Source organism: Ovis aries, chromosome X (genome assembly GCF_016772045.2).
Source record: "Ovis aries strain OAR_USU_Benz2616 breed Rambouillet chromosome X, ARS-UI_Ramb_v3.0, whole genome shotgun sequence".
Lineage (NCBI taxonomy): Eukaryota > Metazoa > Chordata > Mammalia > Artiodactyla > Bovidae > Ovis > Ovis aries.
Genome location: NC_056080.1, coordinates 128,404,124 through 128,417,628, shown reverse-complemented (window position 1 = coordinate 128,417,628; position 13,505 = coordinate 128,404,124). Strand labels below are relative to the sequence as shown.

The 13,505-nt window shown below is 47.9% G+C and overlaps 1 protein-coding gene across 1 annotated transcript; it reads left to right on the top strand.

The window, feature by feature from the left end:
• The first annotated feature begins 3,671 nt into the window (after window positions 1-3,671).
• On the top strand, window positions 3,672-6,391 carry CLDN2 (claudin 2). The gene has a single exon (XM_027963236.3). It carries the CDS (start codon window positions 3,810-3,812, stop codon window positions 4,500-4,502), a length of 693 nt encoding a protein of 230 aa, XP_027819037.1. The 5' UTR covers window positions 3,672-3,809; the 3' UTR covers window positions 4,503-6,391.
• The last annotated feature ends 7,114 nt before the right edge of the window (window positions 6,392-13,505 follow it).

The window sequence follows — 13,505 nt, the reverse complement described above, 5'->3', positions numbered from 1 at the left end:
GGGGGAGACAGAAGATGAGATGGTTGGACAGCATCATTGGCTCAATGGATATGAGTTTGAGAAAACTTTGGGAGATAGTGAAGGACAGGGAATTCTGGCATGCTGCAGTCCATGCGGTCACGGAGAGTTGGGCAAGACTTAGTGACTGAAGAACGACAAAATCAAATGGTGAAACTCTTTTTCTCTCTGCTGTGTTCCCCACCTCCCCTGCATTCCCTTACTCTTCCTCTGATTCTCTCTCTCAATCCTCTTTCCCAACACTGAGCAGCTCTGGTCCCTTACGCAAGTGTCATTGTTCATTCAGAAATCTGTATCTTATAGTCCCTCAAACCTCCTTACCACTTTTGTTTACTCATTGAGAGGATATTTTTGAACATCTGCTTTGCGTGTGAAATGGATGGGTAATGCATGGTGCAAGGCATTAGAGATACAGAAATGAGTAAGACACGGTCCTTGCCCTTGAGGAGCTCACAGACTAGTGGGAAAGAATAAGGATTTAAACAAGAGATTGCAATATAGTGAAATGAGTACTTTCTGTATTTCCTCAAGTATACAATAGGGATTAGTACCTACCACAAGACATGGTTGTGAATTAAGACGCATAAACTGTTTATAGTGGTTGCATAGGATATGAGTGCTGCTATTTTATCATCATTAGTAGTAGTAGTAGTCGTACTATGATGGAGGTAAGTAAATACAAGATACTATAAGAACACAGAGAAGGGGAACTTGACCTTGACTAAAGTCATCTGAGTTGAGCCTTAAACGGTGAGAACGTGCTAACCAGAGAGAAAGAATGCCAAGCATTCTGCATTGTAGGAACAGCCTGAGCTGAGGCTTGGAAGCAAAAGACAACAGGACATGACGAGGAACATAAAGTAATTTAGTTCAGCAAGAGCATAGAACATGAGAAGGGCAATGGCAAGAGATAAAGTTTGACAAGTCATAGAGTCCAAACATGTTTGAACTTTATCCTTTAGTAGATGGGGAGACACTGGAATGTTGTATGGAGAGTAGAGACTTGATCAGATTAATGTTGAAAGATCACCTTAGCAACGGCATGGAGAATGAATTGGAGGAGGCAAGACTGGAAGTAAGACCAATTAGGAAGTCATTGCTATAGTCCAGGGGAGAGAGAATGATGAAGCCCTGGACTGTGGAAGTAGCAGTGGGGATGGAGAGAAGGGTGCTATGGAATCACTGTGGACAGCGACTATAGCCACGAAATTAAAAGACACTTGCTCTTTGGAAGGAAAGCTATGACAAACCTGAAAGTGAAAGTGAAAGTCGCTCAGTTGTGTCCAGCTCTTTGTGACCCCATGGACTGTTTAGTCCATGGAGTTCTCCAGGCCAGAATACTGGAGTGGGTAGCCTTTCCCTTCTCCAGGGGATCTTCCCAACCCAGGGATCGAACCCAGGTCTCCCACACTGCAGGCATATTCTTCACCAGCTGAGTTACAAGGCAAAGTAAAATAAAGTTGCTCAGTCATGTCCAACCCTTTGCGACCCCATGGACTGTAGCCTACCAGGCTCCTCTGTCCATGGGATTTTCCAGGCAATAGTACTGGAGTGGGTTGCCATTTCCTTCTCCAGGGGATCTTCCTGACCCAGGGATCAAACCCGGGTCTCCCACATTGTAGACAGACACTTAACAGTCTGAGACACCAGGGAAGTCCTGAGTCACAAGGGAAGCCCATGACAAACCTAGATAGCATATTACAAAAAGAGAGATATTACTTTTCTGACAAAGGTTCATGTAGTCAAAGCTATGGTTTTTCCAGTAGCTATGTATGGATGTGAGAGTTGGAGACTGAGCACTGAAATATTCACGCTTTCCAACTGTGGTGGTGGAGAAGACTCTGGAGAGTCCCTTGGGCTGCAAGGAGATCAAACCAGTCAATTTTGAAAGAAATCAACCCTAACTATTCATTGGAGGGACTGTTGCTGAAGCTGAAGCTCCAATACTTTGGCCACGTGATGTGAAGAGCCTGATGCTCAGAAAGACTGAGGGCCAAAAGGGATATCAGAGGATGAGATGGTTAGATAGCATCACTGACTCCATGGACATGAACTGGAGCAAACTCTGGGTGATAATGAAGGACAGGGAAGCCTGGCATGTTGCAGTCCATAGGATCACAAAGAGTCAGACAGGACTTAGTGACCGAGCAACAACAACAAGGATTGGTGAGACTGTGACAGTAGAAGGTGACAAGTATGTGTGATAGAAGTGTCAAGAATCACTTCTGGGATTTGGGTCTGGTGCAAGGAGATAGATATCATAGGTATCATTCAGTGAACCCATGGAAGAACTGTTTGGGGAAGGATGCAGTGGGGGTGTGTGTGATGAGGCCTCTTTTGAACATGTCAAATTTGAGCTGCCCATGAGATTTCCAACTGGATGGTAGTTGGTCTGGAAGTCTTGAAGCTCAGGAGAAAGGTCTATGCTGGAAACACAGATTTGGGAGTGCCAGGGGATGGGTAGGAGGTTACATCATGGGGATGGATACATTTGCTCAGGGACAGAGTGTTGATTGAGGAAAGGATGGACTTTCAAATACTCACATTTAAGAGATGATTACACTAAGAACAGTCTTGAATAAGGCTAAAATTGAACAGCCAGATTTTGGTGGGTTGAAAAACAAGTGGCTCAGAGGGTCTTGAGGTGGATGGAAGCAAGGATGTGCCCTTGACCCTTAGTGTCTTGAACCTTGGTAAGAGTCAGGGGCGCCGGTGGGGGACGCTCCTTGAACACTTGAAAACCCTGAGCAGCTCTGTGATTCTAAAGGATTGACTTGGATGACTGCCTCTTACAAAGTCCTCCATTCTGGAGCAGCTGCCTTTTCCTCTGTCTACCTTAGTGTCCCTAGCAGATAGCCCAGGAATGTCAGGGCTCCCTCTAGGCCCTGGAACAACCTTCACTCTTGAATCCTCCCACAACTCCTGAGAGGCCTACGGGGTGGTGGCACAACTATTAAGAGAGCAGACAGGAAATGTCTGGGTGTGTGATACATGTGGGAGGCCTCAGGCTAGCCTGTGGAGGAGGACTGGGGCAGGACTGGAAGGACTTGAACTCTGAGAGTGTGGACAGATGCCCCGTTGTCTGCCCCGACCTGCCCTGGAGTCGACTTTAACCTTGGACAGGGTGACCCAGGGCTATACCACTGATCTCTAGGCTGCTGTAGAGTCAAGAGGCCTCTGAGAACATAGAGTCCAAGGTTATATTTAAGGGTCTGTTCTTCCTGCTCCTTTGCCTTGGAATTTGGCCCCAAGGTACAATTGAGGGGCCCCGTGGCACCACTGCTGGGCAATGCATTAAACCGTGGGCCTTGGAGACAGAACCAGCTGACAGCGTGATCTGGAGTTAACATAGTCACCACAACCGACCCTGCCGTTGCCACCTTCTCGGAAAGCAGCCACCTGTCTGGCTCTAGGTTTTGTCTGGCTGCCAATATAAAGCATGTGCCTACGCAGGAGCTGATGACATTTTGGCTCCACTTTCAAAGTTTTTTTTTTCCTTTGTTTCTCATGTGTTTTTTCTAAAGATAACAAAGGTCAAAAGGCACCCAGCATTTTCTGGTTTCTCATAAGCTTCTGGTCAATATTTAATCTGGTTTATGGATTTTTTTTTAAGTCTTCTAGATGCCTTCTTGAGCCTGCTTGTGGCCACCCACAGACACTTGTAAGGAGGAGAGAAGTCAGCCTGGCAGAGACACTGTGAAATGAGGGACTAGAGGCCGGGATCCAAGGAGCCAAAGCTACAGCCAGCAGACAAGGGAGCCTGCCCTGAAGCCGCGTGTGAGAGGTCTGCCATGGCCTCTCTTGGCCTCCAGCTTGTGGGCTACGTCCTGGGCCTTCTGGGGCTGTTGGGCACCCTGATTGCCATGCTGCTCCCCAGCTGGCGAACAAGCTCCTATGTTGGTGCCAGCATTGTGACTGCAGTTGGCTTCTCCAAAGGCCTCTGGATGGAGTGTGCAACACACAGCACAGGCATCACCCAGTGTGACATCTACAGCACCATGCTAGGCCTGCCCGCTGACATCCAAGCTGCCCAGGCCATGATGGTGACGTCCAGCGCCATGTCCTCCTTGGCCTGCATTGTCTCTGTGGTGGGCATGAGATGCACAGTCTTCTTCCAGGAGTCTCGAGCCAAAGACAGAGTGGCGGTGGTGGGCGGAGTCTTCTTCATCCTTGGAGGCCTCCTGGGCTTCATCCCTGTTGCCTGGAATCTTCACGGGATCTTGCGAGACTTCTACTCCCCGCTGGTGCCTGACAGCATGAAATTTGAGATCGGAGAGGCTCTGTACCTGGGCATTATTTCCTCCCTGTTCTCCCTGGTAGCTGGAATCTTCCTCTGCTTTTCCTGCTCACCCCAGGGAAATCGCTCCAACTACTACGATGCCTACCAGGCCCAGCCCCTGGCCACTAGGAGCTCTCCAAGGCCTGGTCAAGCACCCAAAGGCAAGAGTGAGTTTAACTCCTACAGCCTGACAGGGTATGTGTGAAGAACCAGGGGCCAGAGCTGGGGGTGGCGGCTGGGTCTGTGAACACCAGTGGACACCCTCCTCTCCCAGGCCCACAGGTGAGGGATATTGGCACTGGATCGTGTCAGAAGGTGCTGCTGGAGATAGACTGACTTTGGCCACTGGATCAAACAAAGGCAGAAACAGGAGCTGGTGTGACAGCATGCGGGTTAAACTGTCAAGACTCTTGCTAAGCCAGACTTTCTGTTTCCTTCATCTTGGCACCCTCCACCCCCCAGCCCTCGAATACCCAACCCTCAACTCCAGCCACCCCCCACCAGAAGCCAGGCCCCAGCATCTACCCTTTACCCTTTGATTTACCTGGGAGTCCATCCAAAAGCCCACTAAGTACGTCCCACTGACTGACCCTCTCTGTGATCAAAGACCCTTCCTCTTGCTGAGGTTGGCTCTTAGCTCATTGCTGAGGGATGGGGGTGGGTGCGAAGGGGTGGTGGCTCCTGTGGGCATGGCGCTAATCTCCTTTGCAGGCCTCCCTCCAAACAAACTGATTGGCCAGTAATGGGCCCTGGAGCCTCCTCCATCCCACTCTTATGACTCCACATGTCTAGACTCAATGTGTCTAACTGAATGTGTATGAACTGAAATAAAGCCACCCCACTGTACTGAGGGAACAGAGAGCAATGGGGTGGAGGATGAGAGGGCAAGGACCAAAGCTGAGGATCAAAAAAAAAAAGAGGCCAAAATCTCGGCCCAGGGACCTAGCTCCCAGAGAGAGGAAAGCACAAGGAAAGAACGTGCGACAGAGCCCTCAAGGCGGCAGCAGGTTCTGACTGTACCGAGGCGCTCCCTCAAAAGCTACAGCGCCAACTTGCACTGAAGCCCCCGTCTCCCTCTGACCTGGCGTCCTGCTAACAACAGGTGAAAGGGCCTGCACAATGGTTTCTGTAGAGAAAGGAAACTGGTTTGGTTTAGAGATGGCCCTTGGCTGGGGGTGACAGCCTGGGAGCACGGGTGGACACGGGTGGGAACTACAATGAGTGTTTCTACTGGGCCAGAGAGAGGCAGCCCCCGGGAGAGTCTTCAGGCTTAATGGAGAAGCAGTCTGGAGACTGAGATCAGGCCCCCGAGGTCTGCCCACAGAGCACAGTAGCACCTCTGAAAGACCACAGCCCCAGATGAGCCCCTGTCAGTCACCTTCCTGTTCTCCCCACCATCCTTTATCAGACATGGTGGCATTGCTAGAAGGCATCAAATGGCTCCAGCACGGAGTCATCCTGACCCAGGTGCCGTGGCCCTCATCTGAGTGACAGCTGAATTGCCACCTGGGATTTTGGTTGAGATGGAAGAGTAGAGGATTCCCAGGCAGACAGTTTCAGCTCCAAGATTTCAAAATGCCCCCTTTCCCCTGGGGGTGGAGGTGGGAGTGACAGGCACAAACAAACCAAAGGCTTGAGCATGACTAGCTTCTGACAAACTCCAGTACACTGCCCTAAACCGCAGCGCCAGCAGGAGGGGTCCAGTCATTGCCTGGAACATGTCTTTCACAGTTCTTGCCTGTATTTAAGCTCCTCTCCCAAGCAGGAAGGCCCTCTCTCCTTAGCTAAGTTTTCCTCATGCTTGGAGAAGCTGCTTGGCACCGCTTCCTTCACCGAGCCTCCTCTGACCACTCCGTCCCTCTCCTACCCCTCCATCCTCCAACCCTCAATGTAAAAAAATCACTCTTTGATGCTTATTATTCACAATGTTTGATGGATAATTATCTTTCTATGTGTATGTAACCGATTTCACAAGTACATTGTAAACTCTTGAAGGGTAGGGTCCATATCTTAGCCATGTGTATATTTCCCAGACTGTCTGTAAGAGTGCTGAGCACATAGTAGGTGATCAATAAACACTTGTTGATTGAACAACTGTTTTATTAATTCTAATTAATTCAGACAGGGCAGGTATGACTGAGGGAACTGGGCGAAGGGGAGGGTAGAATAGAAACTGGTCTTTCTCCCCACTAGGTAAATAGAAAATTCTAGACCTTACTGGAGACATTAAGAAAGCAGGATGTTCTTGCCCCTTCTTAGGGAAACATTAACCTTTTCACAATGTCCAGGGACCCTCCCTTCTTACAAGTTATTTCCTTTAAGTTATTTGTTAAATGCTTACATATTTATTCTACTCATCTCTGAACCACCATTATGAGGAAGGTGAAATAGATCAGCAAATCTCCATTTGGCGATGGAGAAACTAAGGTACATATCAGTAAAGAGATTTTCATAGGGCCACACTGCTTGTATAGGTGCCTGAGTCTCCTGACTCCCCAAATAGGACTCTGCCAATCAAACAATATTCACAGCCAGTACTGAAAGCCTGCCAGAGGTTGCAGGTTGTCTGAGGAAAACAACATGTGGCCAGTAAGGTAACACTGGGGACATATAGGATCTGCTGGTCTCCCATGAGAGAAATCTGGGCAAGTAGCACCAATTCACTGAGTGAACCACTTGGAACTGCCTGTCCTGCCATGCTGGCCAGTTGGCCAGCCTGGGTCCAGCTAACTGGCCCATTAGGGGGAATGCCAAGCTTACATTTAAATAAGACATGACACCTCAACTCCAATTCCTCTACCGCTGGAGGTGTGGGAGTTTGGAAAGCCAATGATTTAGCACTGCTCTAACCTCACTGGGAATTAACCACGTTTGATGTGTAAACATGTTGACTGTGGCAACCCTAACAAGAATGGAGCCCTACAGGACTCAGCCTCCCCAGTCCCTAGACCTGGTGGCCTCAGCACACAGGAGTCTGTTAAAAGACACACTACCCTTGCATTCCTGAGGTGAGCCTTCTTTGTGGCAGAGGCTAGGACGCTACCATCCAATCCCGTTTAGAGGGAATAGTGGCAGGCAGGAGTAAGGGCAGTGGGGAGAGGGCTCTCCAAACACATGTTTAATAAGTGGTCATATCTCTGGCCTGGTACCAAGAACCCCAGAGCCCTTGACTAGAGGCCGCTGGAATTTGGAAAATGGATTAGCCTTGCTGACTCTGCTGGGCTGTGCGTGCTTAGTCACTCAGTCGTGTCCAACTCTTTGTGACCCCATGGACTATAGCCCGCCAGGCTCCTCTGCCCATGGGATTTCCCATGGTGGGTTGCCATTTCCTTCTCCAGGGGATCTTTCTGATCTAGGGGTCGAACCTGCGGCTCCTGCCTCATCTCCTGCATTGTAGGTGGATTCTTTACCATCTGATCCAGTGGGTTGCAACCTGATATGGACTCTGATGACCCACCACCTGGTAGCCAAAGCCCTTTCAGATCCATGATTTCACTACCTCCTCCAAATACCCCCAGTGAAGCAGGTCTTTTACAGGAGACAAAAGGGAGGCCCAGAGAGGTGAGTAAATTCCTTAAAGTCAGTGTCAGAATCTGAACATAAGCTTGGAAACCCATCCCACACCAAACGTGGGTCTGGGATTCTGTCTCAGAAGGTGTAAGTGGGGGGCAGCCTGTGACTCTTCAAATTCCTGCCACCTTCCTCCTCCTGTCTTTCACTCAGAATAAGGGCTTTTGAGGAAAATAGGGCACAGAGCTTCCAGCCATGTTAGGTTGAGGCTTGTCTGAGAGATCCTCCTTCCTTTTAATTTGGGAAGATTCTATGGAAGGAGTTAGACTTTCATCGTCAACTAGAAAAACTGGAACAGGCATGATAAAGAGCAAGTGATCCTTTTGGGTGGTTGAGCAAGAAAAGCCTTGCTCTAGCTACTTTCCCAGAACTCTGAGTTTGGGTCCAAGTTGAACAGCTTTCAGGTCACCCCATTGCCTTCCGTCATAAAGTAATTTAGATTAGCCACAGACCCAGGGACAGTGAAGGCCATTGCATCTATTCCCTGGCCTCACGGTTCTGACCCTTGCACAAGAAGAGATGTTTCTGCCTTCCCTCATTCCTCTGATAATGGTGTGACTCATGGTTCTTCCCCCTGGGGGCCCTACTGACCCACGGCTATGTGATTATTAATAGGGGGGGAGGAGGAGGCCAAAACTGGTTTCTTGGTGGAAAGACGAACTCCAACTTTCTGAAAGACCTTCATTCAGCCAGTCAAACAGCCATCCAGCCAGCTCTCCAGCTGGCGAGCTACCAGCCGGCACACACCAACTGCCCTCTTACCTGGTGGCAGGCAATGTGCTGAAGGCTTTGACAGTAACAAGGGTGAACAAGGTAACGTCTGTGCCTAGTAGCAGGTGATACTTGATCTATGGGAGATAAGACATGCACACCCACCTGTGGTATAAGATATAATATGGTCTATCTTGTGAGAGATAAGGAAAAGTGTCACAAGATAGGGGTATATCAGGGGCTAGTTAAAAACGGTTTGAAAATCCCCTAAATCCCAATCCATAGGAAAGAAGGGTCTGGCACTACTTGAGCTTCTGGGGGAAGGATGATCAAACAAACAAAACTGCTTCCTCCAGCTGAAGGACCACAGGGAATAGAGAAGTAGGGGAGAGGGCTGTACTAAGAAAGAAACAGAGATATGCTACACAGCTAACCTGCGAGCTCCATGAGTTTGTCTCACAGGACCCTAAGTGGTTCTAATGGAGAGAGAGAGACACTGGGGCTCAGCCTCTCCCTCCTCATCTCCTTCTCCTGGTCAGGGTTCCGGAAACTGCTGGAAGCAGCAGAGGCAGTGTCCATCCGGGTAACCTGAGGCCTCTGGGCTCTCGACCAGAGGAGAAACATGTCTGTATGTGGGAGAAGGGAGAGAAGAGGGGCCCAGTCCTAAAGGAAGCCAAATGAGGCCTCACAGGGTCATCACGCAGCCCTACACTCATGGATGTGGCATTCTTTCATGCCTGCAGCTGCCTGCTCTGGAACATGCAGACCCCAGGCTGGAAAGTCCATGTGCTTCTCTTCGGTGGGCTTTGCGCTTATCTAAAGCCTTTGCCAAGTCTTGTGGGCCCAGCGAGCGGCTCTCAGCTTTGATGAGAATTTCTGTTATCTCAATGGGAAGGTGGGGGACAAACGTCAAACAGGAAGTCCAGCAGGTTATCTCTCTCTCTTGCCCTAAAACGTGGCTCCCTACATGCTATGATATGATCACTGATAAAATATTAACAGGATGTTATCAGGAACAGTTATACAAAAACTATAATCTGACCACCCCCTCCACCTCATACGGCCCACCACCTTCCTGAGAATTGCAGCCCAGGAACCACCTTCCTGAGAATTGCAGCCCAGGAATTCCTAGTTAAAACTTTCCTACCATTCCCTGCTCTAGGCCTCATTTCTCTTCAAGACAAGCAGGAGGTTCTTAGGGCTTGACAAAGCAGGAAGTCACCATACAAGAGCAAACCAGGAGGTGCTGCTTTCCTGTCATCCTGAAAGTCCCATTCCTCCACTACAGCACCCTCATCACCTTATAAGTCACTTCTTAGGAGGGCCTTGAAGAACTTTCTCTTCATAAGTAAGGCCTTGTGGAGAAAACCTTGAGAAAACTCACAGGCTTTCAAACAGACATTAGGGAGTGAAATTTGGATGTGAAATTAGATGCCAAATGAGTGTGAGTAGTGTGGCAGGCAACCCAGCATTTCAGTGGTTAACTCCTTTTCTCCAATATGGCTTTCAGTTGCTGTTTAGTCGCTAAGTCATGTCAGACTCTTTTGCTATCTTCTGGACTGTAGCCGGCCAGGCTCTTCTCTCCATGGGATTTCCCAGGCAAGAATCCTGGAGAAGGTTGCCATTTCCTTCTCCAGGGGATCTTCCTGATCTAGGGATTGAACCTGCATCACCTGCCTTGGCATGTGTATTCTTACCACTGAACCACCAGGGAAGCCCTGTGCTTTCAGAGTCTGTGATATTTGACAGAATTCTGTGTGGGTTGCTCAGGAGAAGGGCCAGTCACACCAAAAGTACAAAGAGAAGATGCTCTTGACTTGATTTCTGGAATTATACAATGGGATGCAAGAGGATGGATCAGCAACCCCACAAAGGATATCTGAGGATATTGTGAGGACTCTGCTCCCCTGGTTTTAAAGGCACTGAAGGCCCTGATTAAAAAGTAAGTATATTTTCTGGGAAGAAACATACATTCAGTCATAGATTAACCATTAACACCATAATTTGCACTAGTTTCTCAGTTTAACCCTTAAAAGAGCCAAAATGAGATGAGGCCAATGAGTTTAAAAAATATAACATTAATTCAGAGACTATGGACACGAATTTGGGGGGGGGGGGCAGGGGACGTCTCTGAGTAACACACACACACCCTTCAACTAAATGCTTCAACAGCTTTAAAAATGGAGATGAGGTAGGAATCAAAAAAAAAAAAAAAGAGACAAGATGAGAAAGGCAGAGCCATCTTCGCCTTGGCAATTCCAGACACATCTTGTGTGGTTAATTTTACTCTTCTCTGTGTAATAATAAACCAATATGTTCTCAAGTGTCACTTTCTCACTCCCCAAGACTTGCTCAACTCAGCACTGTCTAGAGGGGGTGGTACAAAGGAGCCAGTGGGAACACTCAAAAGCAAAGGCCAACAATTCCAAGACCTCCTGGAGTGTAAGAATAGGATCTTGGTGGCTGTTTTGGTATCAGGAAAGCTGCCAGGCAACGGCCGAGTAAAAACCCAGTCAAGAGGAAATGAATCTTCACATTGTTTGGAGGCATATTCGTTACATAAGTGAACGATTTCCTGATCATGAGGGCAGTTAAACATTGTGTGGGATTATAGAACTTTCTTCCTTGGACATTACTATTAGTGTGGGCTGGCGGTAGCATTTTCTTATCAAGAGGAAGAAGACGAGACTGATAGTTTTTAAGATAGTAGGGGATAGTGGGAAAATAGTCTGGGCTTTGGGAGCTCTTCAGCTGCACTCTTAGCTGTGTAGCCTTGGGGAGTGAGTGAAAGTCGATCAGTCATGTCTGACTTTGTGATCTCATGGATGGTAGATGGCCAGGTTCCTCTGCCTATGGAATTTTCCAGGCAACAATAGTGGAGTGGGTTGTCATTCCCTTCTCCAAGGGATCTTCCCAACTCAGGGATTGAACCTGGGTCTCCTGCATTGTAGGCAGATTCTTTACCATCTGAGCCACCAGTCACTTTTAATTCTTTACACTTTAGTTTTCTCATCTGTAAAATGGGGATTATACCTGTCTCTCAGTGTGGTCATGGCATATAGTAAGACCTCAATAAATGGTTAACTGTATTCTAAGCATCAGTTCAGTCAGTCAGTCAGTTCAGTTGCTCACTCATGTCCGACTCTTTGTGACCCCATGGACTGCAGCACACCAGGCCTCCCTGTCCATCATCAACTCCCAGAGTTTACTCAAACTCACATCCATTGAGTCGGTGATGCCATCCAACCATCTCATCCTCTGTCGGCCCCTTCTCCTCCTGCCTTCAATCTTTCTTAGTATCAGTCTTTTCAAATGGGTCAGTTCTTCACATCAGGTGCCCAAAGGATTGGAGTTTCAGCTTCAACATTAGTCCTTCCAATGAATATTCAGGACTGATCTCCTTTAGAATGGACTGGTTGGGTCTCCTTGCAGTCCAAGGGTCTCTCAAAAGTCTTCTCCAATACCACAGTTCAAAAGCATCAATTCTAAGCATATTGGTGACCTAAAAAGTCATGCCAAAGTTCACTAAAATGTGTCATGTGTCTGGGGAATGGAGACAGACAAAGTACATTTTCTACCATAGATCAGAATCTACATTAACAGGGGGATATCCTTTTTTCCAGGCCAAAACTTCTCAAGATTCTTCCCAAAAGTCTGAATTAATACCTTGAAGACTTTGAATAGGCATCTACTCATCAAATTCTGGGCTTCCCAGAGGGCGCTAGTGGTAAAGAACATGCCTGCCAATGCAGGAGACATAAGGGATGTGGGTTCAATCCCTGGGTCAGAAAGATCCCCTGGAGGAGGGCATGGCGACCCACTCCAGTATTTTTGCCCGGAGAAGTCCATGGACAGAGGAGCCTGGCGGGCTACAGTCCATGGGGTTGCAAAGAGTCGGATACGACTGAAGCAACTTGGCACACAGGCACATCAGATTCCATTAACAGAAGCCAGGGGCAAAACAGACTTGAGAAGCTGGAGAGGAGAGAGGTGGTGATAGTTTTTGACCTTGATCCAGATTTAAGAAAATGTGAGGTGGAACAGAATCATGATCTATCAGGTCCCACTGCTAGAGAAAAGCTTAGTCCAAGGGAATTTCCCGAGCTCAATGACACTAGGGGAGACTTCGTTAGCCACTTTCCTAATTCATATCAGACCAAGGCTCCATTGCTAAAGAAATTTAGCATAGCCCCCTTCTTGCCGGCATTTCAAGCCCTTGGTCCATTCTGTTCCTTATGCCCCAAACCGGTAATTCACTATTCCTCAAACCCTCGGTGTGTTCCCTAACTTACCCGACATCCAGTCTTATGATTTTGCTTATGCCATTCCCTACACTTGGAAACCCTCCCTACACACCTCCATCTTCCCAATCCTCACAGGTTTCCACATCCCATCTGGAAAATCAGGCCTTTGGGAACACTTTCCTGAGCCTCTGCCTAAAGACATCTTGCTTGTCCCTGAGGACTCAATGGCCAAACATATGGAATGTGTTTGGCACCCAAACATTTGAAGAATTCTAAAAGTGGGTTAGGGATTTCTGATGATTCACATCAAAACTCTGGGTATAGGTATAGAGGCAAGTAACAAAACACATGTCTCTTACAGATTTTATTTTCCATTAGAAAATGAATGCTATTTATGTCTCATTTAATGGCTAAAGCTTTAACATAACCAACAGTATCTAAATCCATTCCAGTGATGTAGTTTATTGTCCAACCACGTACCCTGACTTTGGAATCAGAAAGTATGCTTCCTGAATTTCCTCTCAGCCTAAGAGAATTTATGAGTCAGGGATGTCCTTGTCACCTAGCAGGCTTCCCTGGTGGCTCAGACAGTAAAGAATCTGTCTGCAGTGCAAGGAGATGCAGGTTCAATCCCTGGATCAGAAAGATCCCCTGGAGAAGGGAATGACTACCCACTCCAGTAT